General features: G+C 41.9%; 1 protein-coding gene across 1 annotated transcript in view; it reads left to right on the top strand.

Moving 5' to 3' along the window:
- Positions 1-27,406, top strand: part of MAN1A1 (mannosidase alpha class 1A member 1) — a 223,699-nt gene that overhangs the window by 55,606 nt on the left and 140,687 nt on the right. The window contains exon 2 of the mRNA XM_067546665.1: positions 2,349-2,445. Coding sequence (XP_067402766.1) covers positions 2,349-2,445 — 97 coding nt within the window. The remainder of the gene's footprint in view (positions 1-2,348; positions 2,446-27,406) is intronic.

The raw sequence follows: 27,406 nt of genomic DNA, 5'->3' as shown, positions 1-27,406 counted from the left end.
GCCATCTACAATAAAGGGTCATTAGGCAATAGACAGATGAGCAGCATTGACTCTGAATTCCCATATTACTAGTTTAAAACCAAACATTTGAAGTTATGTAGGTATAAATGTAATAGTACTTTCGCTCCCATGCTAAAGAATGTATTCAGTGAGCTGGGAGTGGTGAAGTACAGTTGATTGTAATGTAGAGCACTAGAGTTCACAAATGTGATTTGTGTTAAGTTCATTTTGCTGTTGGCATTACAAGGAATACATGCTTCAAATGAAGTTGGCGTTTGAGATACGAGAGGTACTGGAGACGAGTGTCAGTCTTAAAAGGTTAATATAATTCAGAACTTTTGGTGGATGCTCTGTAATGATTCCGGAAGCCTGGTGAAACATATTTTACAAGGAGCTTTTTCTTTGTCTAAAACTAGGTAGTTTAAAAAAATGATAGAATAACGTTTATTGGCTTACATAGATGCAGAGAAGCTTGAAGGGGGGATAAAAATATCTTTCCGCCACTTCACATAATCTTTCACAGGAGTATTTATTATGAAATGGTCGTTTGAGCGGTATAAACAGACATCCATCTTCATGACTTGCTAACTCTGAATCTCCTAGGTCTGAAGGAGCTGCTTCCCACACTACCCCAGCAGAGGGCACTGAGCAGAGGTGTTGTCATCACCTTAGCAAGCTCAGCCATGGTGACAGAGACCGTCCTCTGTCCTCCTCCTCCTCTCACCTGTCTTTTCCTCAATTCCATGAGAGCTGCCTTCTGGGGCTGAATCCAACCTGCCAAAAGACAAGGTTTTCAGATAGGGTGGGTCCCTCTCCCCACCCCTATTAACCAGCAGACTTGTGTGGAAGGGGCCACTCTGAAGTTCTGGGATCAGGAGGAGGCACCCTCCGACAAAGAGGCCAGTACTCCTAGGGTACAGACTTGTCTCTGTTTGCAGGGTCTCTGCTTAGCTTCCACAGCAGAGAAGGGCTGCTGCAGCTGTAGCAGTGGTGGAGTGAGATTGGCAAGGAGCTTGGTTCCATCAGCCAAGACGGCCCGCACAGAACCCTATCCACGTCTCCTACCAAAAAGAGCCGCTCCTGACACCTATCAGTCAGGGTGGCCCCATCAGGTCCTGGTGCCCCTCTTATAGCCTCATCACATGCCTCCCATCTGTGGGGGGGGCATGCCTCACACTTTTCAAACCTCTGCCTCAACCCATTCCGGAGAAGCATCTTGGTCTGTCTAGATGTGATTCAGTGATCATATATGTAAATTCTGTGGCTCTGATAAAATGACACACTTCAAGAAATACTTGGTTCAGGCGGCATCGTATGTCTTAGAACTGGTGTACACTTAAAACACTGCGCTGCTGTAGCAGTTCAGGGTAGACACTATTTACATAAACAGGAGGGTTTCTTGATCTAGTGTTGTGCACACCTGGAATTAAGTTGGCTTAACTACGCCACTCAGGGATGTGGATTTTTTTTATATCCCAGACCGAGGTAGTTAAATGGACTTAATTTGCTAGTGTTGTATCTTTTAAAATTGTATCTTTCCTTGAGGTACTGAAATTCCTCCGAGTGATTTTAGTATCTCCAAATACCAACATACTACTTGGTGTACCTGTTAGTATGGGTATGTTTGCATTTGTTTGAATGTTCAACTGTAGAAAGAAAGCTATTGGCCACTGCTGCTAAATGACATCCAGAAGCAGCAGGGAATCCAGTACGACACCCCCTCTCCCCAATGACAGTTGCAAATTATAGTAATTTTAAAATATGAATATATCTTCTCAAATAAGCAGTGGGTGGCTGTCAATTTTTCCCCTGGATGTTTTGCCTAATCCTCTTATGCTGATGTTACCTTGTCAGAGCTCGAACCAGCTAGTTGGTATACAAGCCACAGTCTCTGCCAGACACTGAAAACTACTCTAAACCTCTGCCAGTTTTGACCTCGAAAAATTGCCTTGTCCTGCTCCAGGAGAAGAAATGTCTGACTGTCTTCAAAACAGTGTTTACTTGTCTTGGTTCCAGCAGCTTATCATCTTTGAGGAAAATTCTTAACTGGATTAATATATTGTATACCAAATTTCATTTTGATGAGAATTAATTGGTGTCAATTCTAAAATTGAGAATGGATTTAATTGAAATGGAGCCTCTGAGTATAACCACAGTATTGCATCAGTAACACTTGTTAAATTGTGCTTAAATGTTAAAATATCTTACACTTCTAATGTATGCAACACGAATTTATTTTAAGCATTGAATTAAACACATCTTTAAAATACAGTATATTCTCAATCAGTATTTACTGTGGTGGTTTCTTGTTAAATCAACATTATAATCCTGCTTTCATTTCTCTCCAGATGATGAAACATTCCTGGGATAATTATAAGCGTTTCGCTTGGGGATTAAATGAACTGAAACCCATATCTAAACAAGGACATTCAAGCAATTTATTTGGTGAGTAGTTTGTGCTTTTGTACTTAGTGACATGAATGTTAAGACAGTAAATCAGTTGAAGAGATTACAGTGGTGACACATGTGCTCTTCCCAGCTGTTGACACTGATGTTTTTTGCATACCATGTTGCATGTAGAAGTTAACGGACTAAGGCAGTGATTCTCAACCTGTGGGCCTTGGGCCGCTTGCAGGCCAATCAGCACATAGCTGTGGCCTGTGTGACATAATGAGGGCCATACAGGCAGGGTATGTATTGTGTGGATGCGGCCCATGTAACACAGAGTGCTGCAGATGCAGCCAGTGATGGAAAATAGGATGAGAACCACTGGACTAAAGTGACAGCATGTATTGCCTTGTCACAAGTTACATCCTTTCCTCCTCTGAATGAAAATAGGCTTCATTATCGGCACTATACCATATTCAGGGGTGCCCAAACTGTGGCTCGTGAGCTGCATGCGGCTCTTTTACAGTTAAAGTGAGGCTTGCAGATCCCCTCCAATGTCTCTCTCCCCCTCCCATTCTCCACCTACCAGACTGGGGTGGGGAGCTCAGAGCTTCTGCCCTGTGGCAGGATGGTGGGGCTGGAGGATTCTGTCTAGTGGGAGTGGGGGTGTCTCAGGGAGTCAGTAAGATTGGCCACCATTGCCACGTGTGGATAATTGCACTATTCTGCTCAAATCACTTTGACACTTCAGACACTAAAACCATAACATAAAAATTAAATATGATACCAGGGACAGTAGCTACTACTACCTATTCTATGTGGGTGCAAAAATGTATTCTGCTGAGGCATGAATGTCCTGTGAGAGAGATTCTCCATTTCAAATCAGTTAACTGGTTTTCTCTTTCTTGAGATGGCCTTTAGTTGCACCGATAAATGTTGCTAGAGATATAACTTTAAATTTGTTTTATCCAACATTTATTCAGGCCCAAATTAGTTTGAAAATATAGTTGTACTGGAAAAATAACATGGACAGAAGACTAGAGTAATCTTATAAACCTAGAAATCATGCAGAACTGAATAGAACTGCAGCAGCTACAGGAGAGGTTGAGAAAGCAATGTCCTGCATATTAATGTTGTCTTGAACCTTGCAGAAGAGAGGAAAAATATGAAAATTGCTCATTAGAATATACAAACTATTGTCAGCTCATTATTCTGGAAATAGTAAAAGTGAACTAATTTCCTCAGTGCCCACAAGAAGGTGCATAGCTTTGATTTATTACAAAGGTACAAAAATTTGTGAAACAATGTATATTTAAGAATAGAGAGGCGTTTTTTATATCTTGCTTGAAATGGGAGATTAAAATCTAAATTATTTTTGGATGACCCATCTAAAACTGCCTAAATGCATCATTTAGCAAATTGTCAAGTATTATTCTAGTGCAGCGTTTCCAGAAATTAGGGTTTTACTCCCCTCAGGATTCAAAGACCTAGATTGGAGGGGGGGCAGAGGTGGGTGAGTGAGAATGTAAGAATAGCCATAATGGGTCAGACCAATGATCCATGAGAGGACCTTCCATCTTATCCCATGACTGCTTGCTTCGCTTAAGAGTCTTTGGTGAAGGACCTTGTACTTGGACTTTCAGAAAGCATTTGACACTATATCCACTGGATCATCTTTGTCCACATGTTTGTTGAATCCTTCAAAGTATTCTAATGAATTGGTGAGGCATGATTTCCCTTTACAAAAGTCATGTGGACTCTTACCCAACAAATCATGTTAATCTATTTGTCTGATAATTGTGTTCTTCACTGTAGTTTCAACCAATTTGTCTGGTACTAAAGTTAGGTTTATCCATCTGTAGTTGCCAGATGGCCTCTGGAGCCTTTTTCAGAAATTGGCATTTCATCTATCCTCCAGTTATCTGGTATGGAGGCTGACTTAAGTGGTAGGTTACATACCACAGCTACTAGCTCTGCAGTTGCATACTTAAGTTCCTTCAGAACTCTTGCGTGAATACCATCTGGTCCTGGTGACTTATTACTTTTCAGTTTATCAGTTTGTTCCAAAACCACCTCTATTGACACATCAGTGGGGGGACAGTTCCTCAGATTTGTCACCTAAAAAGAATGGCTCAGGTGTGGGAATCTCCATTCCATCCTCTGCAGTGAAGACTGATGCAAAGGCTTCTCTGCAATGGCCTTGTCTTCCTAGAGTGCTCCTTTAGCACTTTGTAACCTTGCATCCAGTAGCCTAACTGATTTTTTGACAGGCTTCCTGCTTTTGATGTACTTAAGGTATATTTTGCTGTTTAACTTGTGTCTTCAAATTCTCTTTTGGCCTGCCTAGTTATACTTGACTTGCTAGAGTTTATGCTCTTCTCTATTTTCTACAATAGGATTTACTTCCAATTTTTAAGGTTGTCTTTGTCTTTAGCCTCCTCTCTTACTCTGTTTAGCCATGGTACTTTTTTGGTTCTCTTACTGTGTTTAATTTGGGATATACATTTTAATTTGAGCTTGTGTTATGGTGTTTTTAAAAAGTTTCCATTCAGCTTGGAGTCATTTCACTGTTTAACTTGCTTCCTCAATTTGGTATAGTTCCCTTTTCTGTAGTTAAATGCTACTGTGGGAGCGGCTTTGGTATATTCCCCCGTACAAGGATGTTAAATTTAATTACATTATGGTTGCTATTACCGAGTGGTTCAGCTACATTCCCCTCTTGTGTGCCACTTAGGACTAAATGAAATGCCTCTCTGCTTATGGGTTCCAGGAGTGACTGCTCCAAGAAGTTGTCATGAATAGTGTCTAGGAATTTTATCTATGCATTCAGTCTTGAGTTGACATGTACCCAGTCAATATGGGGTTAGTAGAAATCCCCCGTTATTGATTTTTCTGTTATTATGGCCTCTCTAATCTACCCGAGCATTTCATAATCATTATCACCATCCTGGTCTGGTGATTGGTAGTATATTCCTACTACTTTATTCTTATTATTCAAGCATGGGATTTCTATCCATAGAGATTCCATGGTACAATATGATTCATTTAAGATTTTTACTGTATTGACTCTGGACTTTCTTTCACATGTAGTGCCACTCCCTACCCCAGCATGGCCTACTCTCATTCCTATATATTTTGTCACATTATCATCATTCCACCAAGTTTCTGTGGTGCCTATTATATCAGTATCGTCTTTAATACCGGGCATTCAAGTTCACATATCTTAGACTTCTAGCTTTTGTATATAAGCAGTTATAAAATTTGTTAGCATATAATTGTCTGTTTTTATGTGATGAGACTGAATGGGATTCTTTCATTTGATTTTTCTCTTCAGCTCCTACCTGTACTTTATTAATTTCTATCCTTTCCTCTTTAATAGTGTACAGAGAATCCCCATTAACAAATCCTCCCCTAAGGGAGGTCTCTGTCCAAACCTTGTGCTCCTCTGCACCTGTCAACTTTCTCCCAGCCCTTAATTTAAAAACTCCTTTACCCCTTTTTTAATTTTACATGCCAGCCATCTGGTTCTGTTTGTTTTTGTTTTGGTTTTTTTTTTGTTTAGGTGGAACCCATCCTTCCTATATAGGTTCCTTCTTTCACAAAAGGTTCCTTAGTTCCTAATAAACCTAAAACCCTCCTTCCTATGCCATTGTGCCATCCACTTGTTGAAACCTGGTAGTTCTGCCTGTCGAACTGGCCCTGTGCATGGAACTGGAAGCATTTCAAGGAATACTACCATGGAAGTCCAGGACTTCAATCTCCTGCCTAGGAACCTAAATTTGAACTCCAGGACCTCTCTCCTACCTTTCCCTATGTCACTGGTGTACAATGTACATAAGTGCACAACAACCACTGGCTCCTCCCCAGCACTGCACATTCATTTGTCTAGATGTCTCAAGAGCTCCACAACTGTTGCATTAGGCTGGTAGTTTACCATACAGTTCTCGACATTATCACAAGCCCAGCAATATTTCTATTTATCCCCCATCACTATTACCTATCTCTTCCTAATAACTGAGGTCCCCTCCCTCAGAAGGGTATCCTCACTATGAGATGTTACCATGACATCATCTGGAAAGAGGGTCCCACCTATGGGATCGTTTCCCTCCACTGGAGTTTCATGTTCCCCTTCCCCGAGACTTTCATCCTCCTCAACAGCACAGAGGCTGTCAGACTGGGGATGAGACCATGCTACTGTCCAAGAAATTCTTGTCTATGTACATCTGTCTCCCTTTGCTCCTCCAGTTCAGCCACTCTGGCCTGCAGAGCCTGTACTTGGTCTTGAAGACCATGAACTGCTTGCAGCAAATGCACAAATATGCTACGTGCCCACAACAGGTGTGTGTGGGTGTTTGTGAATAAATGGCTATTTAATTGTTCTCCAGTATCAGTTTTCACTCTTTTTGAAATCTGAGTGCAAAGAGAAATTTGAAAATATTATCTAAGTGTAAGGAATGCAGCAGTATCTGAGGGCATGTCTTCACTGCAGAGTTAACCCAGGCTCTTATTTGGGTTTTAGCTCAACCCCATCCAAATATAAAAACCTCTGTCTGGGTCTGGAGGTGCTTTAAACCTCGTCTGGAATCCACCCATTTTGTAGTGAGGACACAGACAAAAATCACTCAAGTGCTGATAGTCCTCCATTGCTATTTTTGAAGAAGAGACAAGGTCTTCTGCAATTGATGATATTGACTGTGAAAGAATCCTAGTGTCTCAGCGCAAAGAATCATGGGATATGTCCCCAGAGACGCGTGTAGCCAAGTGAAGAACCAGTGAGGACATAGTAACAGAGATATCATTTAGCTGTGGGGATGCTCAGGCCCAGCATAGACTAACCAGGGTGCTCATACCTGGGTACTAATCACATAGATTAGCTCTGCTGTAAAGGCATATACTGAGTTTTCAGGGAATCTGGAACAATAGCTGAGGTGTGAACTGCCTCACTCATTTCAGTGGGTGCTAATTCAGATGTCAAATAATAATTTAAATGTCAATGGTTAACCATTTCACTGCTTATCAAAGCATGTAAGAAAAGCAGAAGTATTATGAAGACTACTATTTTTTTGGATAAGTCTCTAGAAATGCACAAGATTTCCAGAGGGGTATGATTTATTCCCTTTTCCTGGAGGTAGGTCCTCAGCTTTCAGAAGTGTGGGAAACACTGTTGCAGTATCTACGTTTATGAGAACAAATTGATTTTTTTTGTTTCCGTTAATTGCTATTTGAAAGGTTTAATATTTGATTTGACTAAAATAGTTTAACAAAACAGTTTAAAATTTTACCTGCTCTAATTATGAATGTCTGTTTTTCTGGTGTACCATAAAACAAAAGTGAAGTTTCACCTTCATTAATTGATGGAGGATGGATCCTTTTTCAGTAAATAAATTCTGTTATTGACCCTTATAATGCAATTTACTATCAGTTGTCATTTTGCATCCAATATAAGTTGTTTCAGTGCTCAGACCATATAAATTGTGACCTGAAAACCAAAGACCAATATTTAAGGAATAGCCATAAAATGGTTAAAACAAAATGTCTAAGTGGGGGTTGTAATCCTTCATGACATTAGATAGACATAGGAAAATTGTTAAAGATCTATTGTACTATGAAATATTTCTTAGCCTGAGCTCTGTGCTTATAGCATTAGAAAAGGTCATGCTAGACACTCTTCACTATGGAACAAGTGCGATATTATACTTAACCTTTACTTTTACATGTCAAGGGAGAGTAATAGCCATATTGTTTTCGAGTGTGACAGTGATGGACAGATCACTGTGCCAATTACGCTTGTGGATATTATAGTGCAAAATTTAGATTAGAGGCTGGTCCAAACTACTTTTGAGACTAATGAGCAAGAAAAAAATATTTAACATATCCCAATTAAAATGGCTGCCACAAAAATTAAAGCTCTGGAGACAAATGAATCAGTGTGAAATGTGTGAAATTAGAAGGAATTCCCCACTGTCGTCGTGTTTTTCCCCAGAGCAGATTGCAGAGGCCCTGGGGTTTTTCACCTTCTTCTGTAGCATGGGGCAAGGGTCACTTGCTGGTGGATTCTCTTTACCTTGAAGTTTTAAACTATGATTTGAGGACTTCAGTCAGTGATTATGGGTCTATTACATGAGTGGGTGGGTGAGGATCTGTGGCCTGCGTTGTGCAGGAGGTCAGACTAGATGATCATATTGGTCCCTTCTAACCTTAAAATCTGAGTCTATGTAGCCTTTTTAATCAATGTAGCCTTTGATAAACAGAATGAAAAAATGAGCCTCATACCAAGAATGGAGCATGGGACTCTATTGCTTGGCAAAGTTTCAGAGATAAGTAAAAGTACTGAAGAAATCATGGAGCAGATATTCATTAAGTGGTCCTTTCTGGAGGCCATCTACTTTGTACTGATCTCATTTATCAATAAAATTAAACTAACATGAGTCTGTGAAGTCACTTGGTAGAAGGAACTGTTTAAAGATCCCCTAAAATTAGCTACTACTGAAATGAGCTGTGGATATCTACTTTGTTTCTAAAATATGTCAGATATGGTTGGGGAAGAAAAGAAAGAGTTAGAAATGGTGCCTCTTTTAAAGCAGCCTATAGGATTTAGGCTTTATGTATTGTAAACGAGTTGCTAATTTCATATATGATGCATAACTCAAGACTCTAACATTATAGAAAAGTATGGCCTCCAATTGCAGGTACTAGTCTTTAATTCTGCCCCTTGTCTGGGCTGTATAAGGAAGATGTTTCTTTGAAGGTGTCCTAAATCAGGCCCAGAAGATGCCTTGTGGCACCAAAGCTTCCTGTCTCATTGCAGTGCTAAATTTCTTATACTAGCATATTCTGCCACTATTTCTGAAGAAAGTCATTCCTTTAGGTACCACTGCTCTGCATCCAAGAAAGTAGAGTAAAACACTGGCTCTCTAATTGCTTCTTATAATACCAGAAAACACCAAATCTTTTTCTGAAATCCTCAGGGTCTTTCATAGGGGGAAATCGTGCAACTATTTCTAACAGTGGTTTCAGATAGGCAGGTCTGATACATAACTTCAGATTAGACTTCAATAAATGCCTCCCTTTTACCTGTTTCCCTCCCTGACAGTTTTTTGAACCATAAAACAATAAAAAGCTTGAATTACTTTGCATTTATTGTTTTTAGAAGCATTTAAGCTCTTCTCCTCTTTTTCCTCACATATTACATATAACTGTAGTCTTAAAAGATATCTGTGTTTATCCTCGTTTTTTTTTTTTTTTTTAAAAAAAGGGGGGGGGGAGACAAAAAGAGGTTGGACTTCAAATGTTTCATTCAGTTGATTGCCAGAAAGAAATTCAAAATGGAGTTGGTCAAGAATGTAACTTTTGGAGGGTTTTAAAGAATGTATCCCTAATAGTGAGCCCGAGAATCTTCCAGCCGACTTCCAACAACCAAACAAGGCCATCTTAAATTCAGCCCCCTGTCGTCATCAGTATCTTCAATTTGCAATAAGGAGTCTTTACTCTGAGTACTAAACCTTATTCTTTCTGGCTGTTGTATATCCTGTGTCACAAGATTTCTAAATGGTAACTTCATTTGTGGTAATAAGATAAAGCCTAAATATAACTGATTAAACAGCTGGTGAATTTTGAACCTTTCCCTTCCCCAGTTATTTGGTGCAGTTAAGTTCTGTTGTATTCAACACAAAAAGTGAGTGTCTGCTGTGGAACAGATTGGACTTCAGACAGCCAACTGTAGAGTGCCAACTTCCAGAGCTAAAATTCATTGGTGCTAGATGTCAGACAGACAGTATACCCATCCTTCTTCCTCAAGTACTTGCTCGTGTCCATTCCCAGTTTAGGTGTATGTGCACGCCACATGCACCGGTGCTGGAGAACTTTGTCCCCTAGTGGTACCTGTACAAGCGCATGCGCCCACAGAGAGGTGCCACTGGCTCCCCCTCCTTCTCAGTTCCTTTTGGCCACCAGTGACCATGCTGGAATATCTCTTGCCTTCTCAAGTTTTCTTCGTTAAACCTAGTGGTTTATTAATCATTTTAGTGTATATAGTTACTTGTTTGGCTACAGTTAACTCTAGTTTGTTAGTTGTTAGAATCCCAGGGTCGGGGCATGCTCTGTTCCCCAGGGCTAAAACCCTGTGCTTCGTGTAAGAAGCCTCTGCTGCGGAGCAGCTCTCATCAAAATTCTCTAAAGTGTCTGGAGGAAGCTCACATCCGTGAGAGGTGTAAGATCTGGAAAAGTTTTCACCTGCGGACTAAAAGACTGGGATATCAGTCTTAGGGCTATTCTGATGGAGTCAGCTCTTAGACTGGTCTTGGAGCCCGGTAGGTGAGAGCTGGCACCAAGCAGGTCGGATTCAGCACTGAGCACAACAGCTTCCAGTTCCCTCTTGCTCCACTCAGCACTGATCTCCCTTCCCGGTTCTGAAGAAGAGGTCAAGGAAGATCTGTGCGGAACAGGGATGCTCTCCTGTGGAGAAGGCTAAGGGGGACCTGTTGAGACCTGGGTCAGGCCACCAAACCTCCCAGCCTCGGACGGATCCCTCACCTCTGCAAATGTGGGCAGTGGTAGAGGTTCTCATCGCCCACTGGTGCCGTTGACTCCGAAGGCCTTCCAAGCGATGAAGGATCTCCCGGCACTGCCGGTAGCGCAAATGCCGAGTGACGACAGGGTGCCACACCGGGATTCGGTACCGGTGCTAGGGCAGCCTATCGAGGGACAGATATGCTTGACAGTTTCCTTCACCGAGGTACCGTTCACCAGTGCACAGGCAGTCCTCAGAGTCAAGGCCACACTATCTGAGTCATGACCCTGCCAGATCGGGCTCCCACTGCCGTTTTCCGAAGGACCAGCACTGAGCAGAGCACTGTTATGGAGTGACACAGGTTGCTGGACCCACGGCACATTTCCCCAGCACTGCAACCCTATTTGCCTAGCCCATTCAAGAAGCCCCGGGACAAGAGCCGATCCTGTCGCATCCATCATTGAAGCTCCTTGTGTCGCTCACTGGTGCCAGTGCATCAACAACATGCTTTGCATGGTGCCACAAATTATTCAGAGATGGCACCAACCAGGCCGTCAGATAGCAGCATCTCATCCTTGGACAGTGAGGAAGTTGTCTAGGTAGACCAACCCAGCTCTGGTGCCTGATTTCCCCATGGTGCCACCAATGGGGGCATGTCTGCAAGGTCAATGGCCTGTACCGTGGCCTTACTGGTGGGGATTTCCCTCTGGGGTTCCGCAGGCTAGATCCGTGAGAGGAACATCAGTACTGCAGTCTTCCATTCCTCAGAATGAGGTGCTGCACCTGAACATGGACTCAGACCATGAAGGTTCGCATGCCTCGGGCCCTGAGGGTTCCATCCTATCCAGAGCAGAGGCCCCTCTCCCAACTCAGATACCAGCCTTTTCCTCATCGTCACTGGACGAGGCGGTCACGGGACCCTCATCTGTGGTGCAGATTGGTTGCCACCAATTTGGGCCTCAAAATAGAGGAGATGGACGAGCCGGTTGATGAGATATTTGGAATATTGGACTCGGCAACTCCTAGTAGTGGCCCTCCCAATCCATGGGGGTTGTTAAACTGGCCAAGACCCCGTGGCAAACCCCAGCCTCCCAGCCACCCACGTTGAAGAGGGCAGAAAGGAAGTATTATGTACAGGCAAAGAGGTTTGAATATCTTTATACCCACCCCGTGCTGGGTTCCCTGGTGGTCACGGTAGCCAGTGAAAGGGACAAGACAGGAAAGTCTGCTTGACCCCTAAAAATAAGGATGCAAAGAGACTCAACTTGTTCGGTCAAAAAATTTATTTCATGGCCAGCCTGCAGCTATGAGTGATGAACCAACAGGTGCTGCTTGGTAGATACCACTTTAATGTCTGGCAGTCGCTGGACAAGTTTGCAGACTCATTGTCCTCCTTCTCCAAACAGGAGTTCAAGACCACTTTGGAAGAGGGGAGATTGGTAGCCGGGGCAGCTCTGCAAGTAGCTTCCGACGAAGTGGACTCTGCAGCCAGGATGATGGCCTCAGCAATATCGAAGAGGCGGGTGTCATGGCTACAATCCTTGGGTCTCCCGTCAGAGGTCCAGCAGTCTATTCAGGACCTCCTTTTCGATGGCCTGGCCTTCTTTGCTGAGTAGATGGACTCCAGGCTCCATGGCATGAAGTACTGAAGGGCTACTTTGAGGTCCCTTGGCCTTTATACATCTTCCTCTTCTAGGAGGCACTTCAATCCCCAGCATGAACAGCGGTCTGGGGATTACCCCCACAGAGACTCCTATAAGAAGAAGAACAAAGGTTACAAAAGGCACCAGGGCCACTCATCCTCTGCTGGCCCTCAACCAGGATCTAGCTGCCATAATCAGGGTGAAAAACAGGCCTTTTGAAGGCGCACCCAAGAGCGACCTACCAATTCTATCCATGGATCCAACTCCCCTTCCTTATTCTTCTCATTTAGCCTGTTTCCTCCCAGCCTGGGCTACCCGTAACATTGGGCAGATGGATGCTCAGTACAGTGGCTATTGGTTATACCCTCCAGTTTGCCTCACTCCCACCTTCCCACCCACCCTTCCTGGCCCTCTTCAAGGACCCCACCCACGAACAACTCAAACAGGACGTGCGAGCACTCTTGCAGGTGGGTGTGGTGGAAAAGGTTCCCAGAGACATACGGGGTCAAGGTTTTTTCTCTCATTTCTTGATTCCAAAGGCAAAGGGAGGGCTGAGGCCCATTCTGGACTTAAGGTTCCTCAGCAAGTACTTTGAAAAGCTGAAAGTTTGCCTGGTCTCTCTAGCCACCATCATTCCCTCTCTCTGGATCCTGGTGACTGGTAGGCCGCTCTCGATCTAAAGGACGCTTATTTTCAGATTGCGATCTTTTCTGGTCATGGGAGGTTCCCAAGATTTATGGTAGGAGACCGCCATTACCAGTTTGCGGTGCTCCCTTTTGGCCTCTTGACTGCTCCAAGGGTTTTCACGAAGTGCACGTCAGTGGTAGTGGCCTACCTCAGGGGGAGAGGAGTGCAGGTGTCGTCCTACCTGGATGACTGGCTCATTGGGGTAAGTCAAGGTCTCAGGTTCAGGCCAGCATCACAATCACCCAAAGCGTTTGTCAGGCACTAGGCCTCCTAATAAATTAACAGAAATCAGTGTTAGTCCCTGGACAAAAAATAGAATTTATCAGAGTGATGCTGGACTCGTCCAGGGCTAGTGCATTCCTCCCAGAAGAAAGATTTCGGGCAATGACAGATATAACCTGCATTTCGACTCGTCCCCTCATAACAGTGAGGGTATGCCTCAGCCTCCAGGGGCACATGGCAGCCTTCAATTACATGGTTCTCCAGGCCAGACTGCACCTCATATCCCTCCGGATATGGTTGGCATCAGTGTATTCTCTGGTTAGGCACCACTAGGACAGGATACTCTCAGTCCCTCCAAAAATACTTCCCTCCCTGGAATGGTGGTCAAGTCTGAGTCAGGTCCTCTCGGGAATGCCCTACATAATGCCCTAGCCATCGGTAATACTGATTTCTGATGCCTTGGACCTGGGTTGGGGAGTTCACATTGGTCTCTGAAGACCCAGGGCATGTGGGCCTCAGAGGAAATGCAGTTACACATCAATATTAAAGAACTCAGGGCAATTTGTCTAGTCTGTGCAGTTTTTTACCACATCCTGCAAACAAGATGGTACAGATTATCACGAACAATATAGCCTCCGTGTATTATATCAACAAAGAGGGCCTGATCTCCTGGCCTTTGAGAAGAGGCCATGAGCTTCTGGGACTTTTGCATCAGTCACAAAATATTAATGCAATAACAGTTCATCACCCAGAGGTCAACAACTCTTTGGAAGATTGTCTCAGCAGGTCCTTCTGCTCTCGCCACAAGTGGTCCCTCCATCCAGAGCAGCTCGCATCTTCCAAAGGTGGGGCAATCCCTGAGTGGACCTCTTTGCCACCAAGGCCAACAGGAAGTGCCATCGCTTCTGTTTCCGCCATGGCTTCAGTGTGGGCTCCATCACAGACACCTTTCTCTTTTCCTGATCGGGGAGCCTCCTGTACGCCTTCCCACCAATACCTTTGATCCACAAAGTTCTTCTGAAAGTGCAGAGACACAAAGCATGGGTCATCCTTGTAGCACCAGCATGGCCCCAACCTCCTGTCCCCAAGATCATGGTCACCTGCTCCACCTGTATCTAACTTCCCTCCATCTGACAGCATGGATGCTCCTTGGTTGAGCTAGGAAGAGCAAGTCTGTTCAACCCAAGTTCAGCACATGCTCCTGGAAAGCAGGACGCCATCGACCAGATCGACCTATAGGGCTAAATGGAAGTGTTTCACTTGCTGGGCTACCGAAGGTGGCGTGTCCCCGACTGAGGCGTCAATCCCGACAATCTTATCTGCTCCATCTGAAACAAGAGGGATTGTCCTTCTTGTCAATCAAAGTCCACGTGTCTGCTCTATCTGCTTTCCACCCTTCAGTGGAAGGTAGAACAATCTTTTCACATGAAATGATGACTAGGTTTCTTAAGGGACTGGAAAGGCTTTCCTGCAGATAAGAGATCCTTCTCAGTGGGATTTGAACTTGTTCCTATCCAGGCTCACCAGAGCATCTTTTGAACCCATGGTCTCATGCTCCCTCATGTACCTGTCCTGGAAGACCGCCTTCCTGATGGCTATCATGTGCACCAGGTGAGTGTCAGAGATCAGAGCATTAGCATCAGAACCACCCTACACGGTGTTTTGTAAGGACAAGGTCCAACTATGCCTGCACCTGGCCTTTTTACTTAAGGTGGTCTCCCATTTTCACCTGAATCAAGAGATTTTCCTATCTGTCTTTTGCCCCAAACCGCACAGCCCCAGTGAAGAGAGGCGATTGCACTCTCTTGATATCAGAAGGGCCCTGGTGTTTTACATCAACAGAACTAAGCCCTTCGTAGTTCTACACAGCTCTTCATGGCAGTTATGGACCGGATGAAGGGTCTACCAGTTTCCTTGCAGCATATTTCCAAGTGGATCACAGCCTACATCTGAGCCTGTTACGAGCAGATTGGAGTCGCGCTTCTGGTGTCCTTGACAGCCCACTCAATGAGAGAGCAGGTGACATCTGCGTCCTTCCAAGCACATGTCCCAATACTAGATATGGGCAGGGTGGCTACCTGGTCATCGGGACATACCTTCATGTCCTACGATGCCTTGACGCAGCAAGGTCGGGACAATGCTGGCTTCAGTAGAGTGGTGCTTGAAGTGTCACGTCCATGAACTCCTGCCTGCCTCCGGAGACGCTGCTGGTGAATCACCTAAATTGGGAATGGATATGAGCAAGCACTCGAAGAAAGAACGGTTACTTTCCTGTAACTGTTGTTCTTCGAGATGTTTGCTCATGTGCATTCCACACCCGCGATCATACCCTTCAGTCGGAGTTCCAGCAAGAAGGAACTGGGGGATGGCGGTGGCACCTATAGGCAGGTGCATACGCGCACCGCTGAAGGGGGGGGTGCTAGAGCCAGCTTGTACGGGTACCACTTGGGGAAAAGTTTTCCAGCACCGGTGCATGTGGTGCACATACACTTAAATTGGGAATGGACATGAGCAACACATCTTGAAGGACAACAGTTACAGGTAAGTAACGGTTCTATCTAGTTTAATAGAGGGGATACAGAGAAGGCCTATGTAAGTGACATTCCACCTTCAAAACTTAGTTTGGGATTTATAAAACCTGAGTTGGGAGCATGACTGTCTGGTTTGGAATGTCAGGCCACCAGCAAATCACCATTTGTGCATGTCCTGTAATCTCTTAAGAGGCAAAATAAAGGATAGTTTTAAGTGAAGTTGCACATGGAAGTTACTGGGATTCTTAATGTGACTCTCCTCTTCACTTTACCCCACCATTCCAGGTTAAGTTTTTATCCACCAAAATATAAAGTAAGATGGCAGTTATATCAGATCTTTTAAGATGATGGGATAGGATGTCCAGAGTAAGTGTAGATGGAGCTACAATGATTATATATAAACAATATTTCTCAAACAAGGCTATAATCTTTGGTACAGAATTTTTTAGTAAGTTTCATGGCATAGGTGTGTGTTTGTGTGTGTCTGGTGGGGAGAATAGGAAGTCACTGAGAGGTCACCAAATTAGCTTTTGCTCCATCAACATCACAAGTATTGAAGGGTGAAGCCTGGAGGGGGAGGGTGGTTTGGAGAGTGAATTGATCCTGCAGCAACAGCTCCTGTCCCATAGGACTGTGTCTGGCTTCCCTCTCCAGGTATTGCAACCTAGCACACAGGGTTTCGGCACCACTCACATTGGGAACCATTGGCCCCTTTGCCTCCATCTGTAGAGCGGAGAACTGGCCCAGTCTGAGTGGTGCTGCAATCCTATGATCCAGGTCACAATGCCACTTGGCTTGGGGGACTTAATCAAATGTGTGTTGTGTTGTTTTTTAACAGCCATTTCCAAGAATTCAGACTTCATTCAAATTCATGATTCCTGTGACTTCTCTGACAAAATTGTAGCCATGCTCAAGAGATAGTAGGGTACATCCCAACCAGACTTAATATTTTAGGCAGTTTCATCATATGATCACAGGAAAGGAAGTTGACAAAATTGGTATAGGAAGAGAGGTTTAGGACTACCACAACAGTGTCTTAAGACTTTTTTTTTTTTTTTTTTTAAATTTTTAACCTATTGACTTATTAGGTCGTTTCCATCCAAAATTTAAATTTGCAGAAAATGGGTATTTTGTGATAATTTTATAAATTTTGCCACTTAAAATGAGTGAGTAATAGTTCCTTTCCACTAACTTGTTTGTTTGTGTTTCAGTCCAATAAGCTAGCTTCTGCTCTGTGGTGTGTTGCCAAAAAAACCACAGCTCAGTAGCTGTTACTGCCCAATTAAAATGTAATGGTTACTATTCTATAGATCATCTGTTCTTTAAAACAATTCTATTTTATATTCGTTTATATACCACTCCCATCAGCATAGTATTTAAACACCTTTAATCGTCTCATTAAGCGATATGGCTGATATCTGTCATGTGCAGTTGGTTCTTATTCATCTTTTCCTGAAGGTGTGGCTTGTGTGTGGAGTGGAATGTGTTGTTTTGTCAGGGCTTATTATGCATATATTTTAAAATTAAAGTCAGGGTTGTGTGTGTGAGTGAGAGAAGGCAGGGTCAAAGAAGTGCTTTGCTGACTTGCTCTTGGAACAGAAGGGATGAGGTTTGTAATAGTCCTTAGCTTCTGTGGGAACTCATTCTATAGGCTCAGACAGCCCCCTGAGAAGATTCTGGCTCCTGCACAGATGAGCTTTATTTTTATGGTGGAATGTTCTACTGTGGCTGAGTCAAGGTCTCTTGACTGTGGAAAGCTTTGGGGTTCTTAATATCCCCCCCCTCCCCCCCCCCCACACAAAAACTCCCAAAAAACCAACCCCAAACAAATATATTTGCTTGATGTGGATAGCCCATCCCTCCTGTACTGAGTTGATGCTGCAACTCGATTCTAAGTCTGAAAGTGTTGAGGTGTAGTAAGTGTGAGGGGTAAAGCTAGTCATAATTTTTGTAAGGCTGTTGTTTTATCAAAAATTCCTTTCTTCTAAGCTGGAAACTTTTCATACAAAGCTTCTGAAAGCTTCTAATATTTCAGCAAAACCAGAACTATGAGGGGTCTCCCACTTTTTACACTAAATACACCAGCATGAATTATGTCCAGGAGTATTTTTGTTTCATTTTTGGGATTGGGTTTTTTCCTTGCTATTCTGACTTCTCAAAAGCTCTTTAATTTTTGAGAAGTTATTGACTTAAAAAAAAGAAAAGAAAGAAAACAGAGAATCTATGAATATCACTTACTGTATTGTATTTAGTGGCAAAAAGGGTAATAGGGCAAAACAAAAACCAATTTTGAAATCTTCTTGCAGTCTTTGAAATAAGTTTTTTAATAAAACTGAGATGTTTTGGTTTTGGAAAGAGAGTGATTTAAAATCTTCAATACTAAGTTCTTCTTTCCCCCAACCAGTTCCGGTATGGAGTAGTGACACTGACATCTTGTTGTGTAGGACTGCTAGTTAGTATGATTTTCAAACGAACAGATCTTTCCATTTCATTCTTAATTCCTTGCTTGGCCTAATAAATGTTTTATCTTATATAGCAATCAGAGGTGTTGCAGGAAAGCAATCAGTCAAGTTGGAAACTAATTCTTCACTAATTAAAGCAATATGCCATTGTATGTATCTTCCTCAAAGTGCATTAACTTGACCCATTTGAAATGGGGATTCATGGACATGTAGAGAACATCAAATGTGAGGTGAGAACCCATGCTAAGTCAGAACTGAGAAAATCTTAACTGTTTTATGAATAGTAGGGAGAAATTAAATGGTCTTCAGCATTCTAGAGAGAGCTCTGTAAATTCGGCTCTTCTTTTTCCTTCCCCAGACAGTTTCCCTTCCCTTCAACCACTTTCCCTGAAACCAGACTGGATATGCTCATTAGCATGTGTATGTGTAGTAAATGGAGTAGTGCAAAATAGCTAGATAACCAATATGCATGCAACTTCCAAGTATCTCAGTAATGTTAATATGGCATTACTGGGAAATTTCTTTTAAAATTAACACTGTTTTCAGAGTTCTCTAGGTGATCTGTGTTAGCCATGCAGTCTGTTTTAAGTCTGCATGAATCGTCTTTTTTGAATATTCTCCTTTGTGGTTTTACTGCAGAACTACAATGTGTCTTTGTAGCAACTTTTGCACATAGAAGGTAATATGGGCTAGTGTATGTAGCACTGGACTGGGAATCAGGAGACTTGAGTTCTATTGCTGGCTGTCACTGACCTACTGTGTAACTTAGGCCTGGTCTACACAGCTGCCAAAGGTCAACAGATTTAAGCAAGCTACATAATATAGCTTGCGTACCTGTGGTTGATTTACTTACGTTGCTGTACTGCAGAATCTCCGCTGTGCTGCGTTGCCGGGAGATGCCCTCTGGTCAACACAGCCTTACTCCTCTTGGGGGGATGAATTAATGGCAGCACTTCATCTCCACTGCCCATTCAATTGGTCCCGCTGCATCGATCCCCAAGGAGCCGGCAGTGAAGACATTCCTTTAGGAAAGTCACTTTACTCCTTTGTGCCTTTGTTTTCCTTTCCACTCTCATACATATAGATTCTTTGTGGCAGGGGGCTCTCATTTTATGTGCTTGTACATTGCAAAGCACAGTGGAGCCACAATCTTGATTGGGGCCTTGTAGGTGCTACTATAATACATATCATTAATGGCGCTTGTCCAAGGGCAACATAAGCCTTGTAAGATCCATTCCAATGGCTGCTGCTTCGCCATGAGGAAGGCACTCCACATAGGAACAGCATAATGCTACCATTTTCTGTTTGAGTGTTGGAAAGACAAAAGTTAAAACTTTTAGGGCTTGTCTACACAGGATAATTTACCAGCCTGGCTATACTGGTGTAAGTATATTGCTAGAGCTATGTTGGTATCACTCCCTTAGTCTTCCTTCTCACCTTGCTCCCCAAAAGGAGTGTGCCTTTGCTGCTTCTGTAGTGTGTTAATGGTATTAATGTGCAAATATAACATCTAGTTCTATAGCTGACAGTAAGCCTCATAAAACCCATATGAGCTACTTCAGTGAATTTCCAAAACAAATTGAATACTGACTTCTTCGGGGGGGAAGGTTTAGAGGAATGTGAGGAAGACTCATTAGTTTTTGTCCCCATCTTTCATACAAAAATGTTACCACAGCCACAGTTTTCAAGTAAATATAATGGAACATAATTTGGAGGGTGGGAATGTTAGGGAGAAGGAAAGGGTGTCATAAAATAATCGTGGTGGTAAAAATGCATTCACTTTTAAGGTAACTGACTTTAGACGGAAGAGAGCAGGGATTAGATTTAACTCCTACAATATTGGATACTCAAATGCAGCTGTACTTTTCTGATTTTGATCTTTGTGTTCATTGTCACTGCTAAATTTACTGGCCTAAAAGATTTTTCTTCTCTTGGCACTACAGAGCCAATACAACTATGGGAGAACCTAAAAAAAACCTCTAAGTTCCAGTTATAAAATCTTAATGCTGATTCATGAGCCAGAAAGAATCCTGGTTGACTTTCACATTTGGTATTGCATGTACAGAGAAGGCAGCTAGAAGGCGGGGGGGGCGAGAACAAGTTATTAGTAAACTAAGCAGATTTATCTGGGAGCTCACTGTGAAAATGCTAAATTCTGTATAAAGAACTATTCTGTGGACTCGTAACAGGAGAGTCTTATTAATTGTAATCTAAGAAAAGAGGTTAGTGTGTGTGTGCCCCTCCCACCCCACCACCAACCTTCCTAAGGCTGAGAGAGTTAGGCTGCAAGGAAAAAATTGTAGGAACAGCCAAATGAAGGAGAGTTTTAGTCTACGGTTTATTTAAGTTAACAATGAAGTAAAACCCCAGGAAGATGTGAATGGGCTTTTTTTTTTTTTTTTTTTTTTTTCACCAGATTCTATATACGTATATTGTGTTTGAATTGGGGTGGGATATCTATTTGCTTACATTGCTGTATTAAATAACCCCCATCTTAGGACACATCCCCAGATATATTAAGTAGAATTCTGCTCCACTTTGTGATCACTTCCATTAAGCTACTGGATTTTTATTGGTCTGTTAAGTGGTCTCTAAATCTTATATGCTCTTAAATGCCAAGGGTAATACATTCAGAAGTCTGCCTAGTCACCCAAGTCCTTGTGTCTGCTCTTCTTGCATCATTAAGAATATGAGGAAACTGCATGGGCACAATTGAGTTTCCCTTAACCGTATACAATAACTATAAATAAGCATACCAGGCCTACATAAATATATGCACTGCTGCTATGTTAAATTTAGGTGACTTCTTCAAGAGAAGACAGACCCCCTAGAGGTATTTAGAGCTATACTATCCAATTCCTATGCACTATGGTCCACTGAAAAGTCAGTTAGGAAAACTCACTGGATTGAAAAATGTTCTCTTAATTTTCCACTATTACCAATTGACTGGATTAAAATCTAATCTGAAGTGTTGAAATCTGACAGGACTCCGGCACTGCAGGGGGTTAGCTAGCGTTTAACTAGGGCTTTGCAAACTTGGGCTTCGGTGCACTTTTTAATAATTAATCACTCTTGACAATTTTAATTACTAACAATATATTGGAGTACAATCAAGGAAGAAGAACCTTTTAGTGAACTTTAAATCCGAGAAGCCAGCTTCTTAAAATCTGAGTCAGCCTTTATATCAGCACTTTAATAGCAGCTGTAGGTGTACTGAAATGCCAGCTTTGAGTCAGACATTTATATGTTTCTGCATGTAGTGAGGATAACATAATTTAGTGTGTTCTTTGTAGTACTGTACCTATTCTTAGAAAACTTGCAGGTGCTTCCTGCTAGTAGACATTTTAATAGGTTATCAGTGTGAGGTTGTTTCCTTTCTGTTGGCCCAGGATAACTTCTTATGATATCTAATTGGATTTATATTTTTTCTTGTACTAAAGAAAAGTTGTACCAGCTCTTGATGGCTAGATAAAATGAAAAACTGAGGCAGCCATGTTTGATTGGGCCAGGGTACAGATACAAAATAGTAACAAATCTGAGTGCAGGATTTCATAAAATGTACACTTGTGACTATTAAATGACTATAGTGTGTACTATAGCCCTGGCTGAGCCTCTTCCACTTCTGTATAAATTGTAGCTAGGAATATGGCAAAACATTAGTCGCCTGATTCTGGTTATGGAAGTAATGTAAAAATAGAATCTCTAAAATATTAGACGTGTTTCTTTAGTGCATCTTAAACATATATTATTAAAGACTTTATCACAGAAATACAAAGTACAGTATTAGGTAACAGTAAAAACTGTCTTTCCCTTAGGACAAGAGACCATTGCACTACTTTTAGAAACACCACTAACAGATGGGCCTATGCCAAATTTCCTACTTTTTAAAACTTCTCTTTGTCTCTGAGACCCAAAAACAAAGCCATGATTTCTTGACATAACTCATCCCATATTCTTTTGTGAACACACAGGATTACAAGATTGGGGCCTGGTCTCAGATGCTGGGTTGAATGGTGGATGGTTCAAGATGGGGTACACGGCATTGGGTTGTGTGACCTGTCCGTGCCTAGGGTAGCCACCTGAAAATGCCAAGGTTAGGGCAGGCTGTAAAAGGAGAGCAGATCCTCCCAGCACTGGTGGGTGACACTGAAGTCAGACTTCCCAACCAGCCACAAACAGTGCTTCTGATTCCCCACACACTGGTTATCAAGAAGCCAAAATAAAAATATACACAGCTCCCTTTACTGCATTTCAGTCTCTGGCTCTCAATCAGCCACTAGGTCCAGTAAAGAGACCAGTTATTTAAAACTCTATGCTCTTTACCAAAAAAAGTTTCTCTTGACCCCAAAGGGTCAGCCACAGTACCAGATCAATATAATTTAGATCTTACCCAAAATACCACACTGCCAGCCAATCCTTTAGTAACTAAGTCTAAAAGTTTATTATAAAAAGAAAGAAACAAACTATAAGAGAAATGTTAAAGGATTAAAGCAATCAGATACATATAAATGATTTGAAAGTCCATATATATCAGGTTTCTAGTAGAATTGTGGCGTTTGCAGGCTGGTATGTAGTACCTGAATGGGTCTCAGTCCCTTGTTTCACAGCTTCGGTTCAGTGCAGTTGTAGATGAGTTGATCCAGAGGTAGGCTGGAGACTAAAGATAGACTAAAGACAAAATGGATGTGGGACAGCTGCCTTTTATGTCCTTTGGGCTTTGCCATGCTGCTTGTGGAAATTTACAAGAATAAAATGGAGTCCAGAGTCGCATGAGTAAGTCCTGGTGACTCATCAGGTATATCCCTGGCTCCTCCTCCTGGGCCCCTTGTACCTGTGAATTTCTTAATGTCATTAAGCAGGCTATTGCTGCAGCCATCCTGTCTGGGGTGTCGCCCAGACACAGCACAATTTGAAATACAGATATATTAACCATATCCATAACTTTTATTACACATATAACACATAAACATCATCCATCTTACTTACACATTATAGCCTTTCTAACAGTACCTGACAGGGCATATCTCATATGAATTATTATGATTTTGACATATTGACGTTAAATATAATAAATGCCCCCCCAATCCAGCCAGCGTGACACCCCAACGCGAGATTGGTATAGAAGGGAGTAATCAGAGCTCCTGAATACACCTCAAGAGCCCCCCTAATTCAGCCAGCGTCACAGGTCGATACTGTGTTGGAACAGGTTTTTGATGGTTCTGGATGGTGATTCTCAGTCCTCTTTCCTCCTCTGTTTGTTTTGCACTATGCTGTGAGGTCAAGGCAGTTGATTTCCTTCCATTCCAGCAGATACGATGCTGGTAGAGGAGGAAGAGAAATACTGCAGAGCAGCAGAATGAGAGAGAGGGATCTTTACCTCACTTCTACTTCATTCTGGTGCCTAAAGAATTGTTTTGAAGCTCTGTTTTTCAGCTTGAGATAACGAGCCAGCAGACTCACATGTGACCTGCCTGCAAGTCTTGCATCACAGCTGATAAACACTGCTACCTACTTCCCCATTTTTAAAACTGTTGTCTTAGACAAGTAATGTATCCCGCTTTGATATCTGAGCAGTTGTTTTGGAACAAAAAGCTTATTTTTGCATCCGACTAGTTAATTTTATCGGACATTATTAAATTCAATAACTAATGTTCTTCCTGGCAATTTGATGGCTGTATTCTACTTCAGATTTTCAGTCAATAACATCCGTTTATGAATTAACACGTTTCTCTTCTTCTCTAGTCTAGAGATCCTCAAAGTTACAGTGCTGACAATCTTTTTGTGTGCTTTTCACAGATTACCTCTTCTTGCATTCATAACTGTGTGACCCCATTGCATTGGAAAACATATGGACCATTCATGATTTTGGTCTTCCAATCACAATTTTATAACATCTCTATGTGAACTTTGTGTTTTTAAATGGAAAATTAGTAAAAGGAAAGTATTTATGGTGTTTGTTTTTCCCTAACTTGAGCAGCTGACGACAAGATCATGTGATCAAGTCACATCTTCAGACCAAAGTTTGACAGCAGCTTCTGCAGACTGTATATGCCAAATTCCTTTAGTTTTTTCTCAGTTTTTATTTGTCACACCTTTCCATTTTTTAATCCACCTCATGAACTCTCTCTAATTTGTATAATATATTTCCCAGGCAAAGGCTGTCGCACCCCAATCAAGTCACATGCAGTACAGTGGTTACCATTTAAAAATCAACAAATCATAGATTGTTAGAGCTTAAGGTCAGAAGAGACTTTTAAATAACCTAGTCCAGTGATTCTCAACCATGTTATGTGGGCCGCATCCACACACTATATATGCCACCTGTATAGCTCTGAGGATGTCAATGGGCTGCAGCTGTGTGCCGATTAGGCCACTGGTTGAGAACAACTGATCTAGTCTGACTTCCTGTATATCATGGTCTGTTAGATTTCTCTTCACCCAGTTACCCTTGTATTGAACCTAACTTGTTTGACTAAGTCATAACTTTGTGTTTGGCTAAAACATATCTTCCAGTAGGGCATCCAGTTGATATCAAGGAATGCAGACTCCACCACTGCCTTTTGTAGTTTGTTCTAATAGTTAATCACCCTGTTAAAAATGTGTGCCCAATTTCCTGTTTGAATTGTCAGCTTCCAGTCTTTGGTACTTGTTATGCCTTTCTCTACTACATTCAAGAGCCCTTTAATACCTGGTATTTTCTTCCTGTCAAGATACTTTAATCAGTCACCTCTCAACCTTCTTTTCGACAAGTTAAATAGGTGCTGTAAAGCATTTTCTCCAACCCTTGAATAATTTTTGTAGCTCTTTTCTGCACATTCTACAGTTTTTTTCAACACCCTTTAAAAAACGTAGACAGCGAAACTAAATGTAGTATTTCATTGTCAATCTCACCAATACCATACACAGAGGTAAATTAACCTTGCTGCTTCCCCTATTTAGACATCCAAGGTTCACAGTAGGCCATTTTACCACAGTATCGTTCTGGGAGCTCATGTTGAGTTGCTTGTCCACTATGACCCCATAGTCAGTGCTTTCCAATATACATTTTCTCATTCTGTAGGTATGACCTAGATATATGACCTTGCATTTGGCTATATTAAAATCGATATTGTTTAAATTGGGCCCAGGTTACCACGTGATCTAGGTTGCACTGTGTGACTGTTCTGTCTCCTCCTTATTTACCATTCTGCCAGTCTTTGTCATCCACAAATTTAATCAGGCAATTTAATTACTTCCTGATCACTGATGAAAATGTTGAAGTGTTAGGCCTAGTGCTGATCCCTTTGAAATCCACTTGAAACACTCCCATTCAATGATGATTCTCCACTGATGACTACTTTTTTAGATATGATAGTCAGTTCTTAATCCATGTAATGTGTGCTGTGTTGATCACCCACTTACTTTGGTTCCTACCCTAAGTATACAGGAAAAATGAATCACACACACATTTTTATTAACAAAAAATAGCAACTGAAATAGAACATCAATTGGTATTTGCCTTTTGTGTGTGATTTTTTTTAACCATATTTTAATTACACTTAACTCCTTGATTACTCTCTGGTACTTCTGCCTACTCAGTAAACTTGTACTTTTGGTTATTCCTTCTATGAGAGGTCTATGAAATCATGACTGGTGTGGAGAAAGTAAATAAGTAAGTGTAATTTACTCCTTCTCATTACACAAAAACTAGGGGGTCACCAAATGAAATTAATAGGCAGCAGGTTTAAAACAAACATAAGGAAGTATTTCTTCACACCATTCACAGTCAAGCTGTGGAACTCCTTGCTAGAGGATGTTGTGAAGGCCAAGACTAATGGGCTTCAAAAAAGAACTAGATAAGTTCATGAAGGATACGTCCATCAGTGGCCCTTAGCCAGGATAGGCAGGGATTGTTATCTGCCAGAGGCTGGGAATGGCCAAATGGGATGGATCAATTGATTACATGTTCTATTCCTTTCCTCTGAAGCAGTTGACATTGGCTATTGTCGGAAGACTGGGCTAGATGGATCATTGGTCTGAGCCAGTATGGCCGTTCTTATGCTCTTAAATGTCTCTAGAACCACAACATGGTATGATGTATCCTCTTACACATTTCTAGTAGATTCCCAGAGCATACCCCTTACTTTCTTGTATGATTTTGTTGATTTAGATTCTGGTGTATCATTCCTGAACTGCTGTCCTGCAGCTATAAGTAGTGTACCATGTCTTGCATTTTTTTATCATGTTTTACATTGTAAGGACACTGGTTGGATTAAGGTAAGCACAAGTTACTTTACCAAGTTAGAGACACTGCCAGCTTGAGTTTGTGAAAGGGGCTGCATGCAGGGGGTTGTGAGAAGAGGAAACGCCCTTCTGGTCTCAAAACTCAAACAGCTGCAGCTCTGCTGTAGTGTTACAAGTAAACATCCTCTTGCAGGCTGTAGAACTGAATGAACATGAGCTCTCCGAGTAAAACACTAAGGTGACGTCATGCTAATGCCTGACATGGGGTGGGTTATTTACAGGGTTGTAGCTAGGCTAGTCTCAAGATATTAGAGAGGCAAAGTGAGTGAGATAATATCATTTCTTGGTCCAACTTCTGTAGGTGAAAGAGACAAAGTTCTTTTTCAGGGAAGTAGAATGTCACAGTTAAATACAAAGGTGGAACAGATAAGAAATTCATATGTTGCAAGAGATTATTCAGGGTGAAGTGGAGTAGATAAACAGCTGGCAATCAACATCATAGTGCAAGTGGGTAATTGCACAGTTCTCACAAATGCACAAAGAAAATAAGAAAAAATACTTTTCAACTTATTTATCTATAACCATTTACAATAATTTTAGTTTAATTGATGAATTCACAGGCAACTAGTGTTTTTTGTTAACATTTTGGTAACATCTAAGTGCTTCTGCACAAGGTACAATTAGATCACACGTGTAAATTAAAATACATTTAAAAATATAAATACGAAACTACTGAGTAAA

The sequence above is a fragment of the Emydura macquarii genome, unplaced genomic scaffold, assembly GCF_026122565.2.
Source record: "Emydura macquarii macquarii isolate MOO-44397 ecotype Brisbane River unplaced genomic scaffold, CSIRO-AGI_Emac_v2 contig_1146, whole genome shotgun sequence".
NCBI lineage: Eukaryota > Metazoa > Chordata > Testudines > Chelidae > Emydura > Emydura macquarii.
The sequence above is the reverse complement of the archived record's forward strand: the minus strand, read 5'-3'. Positions and strand labels throughout refer to the sequence as shown.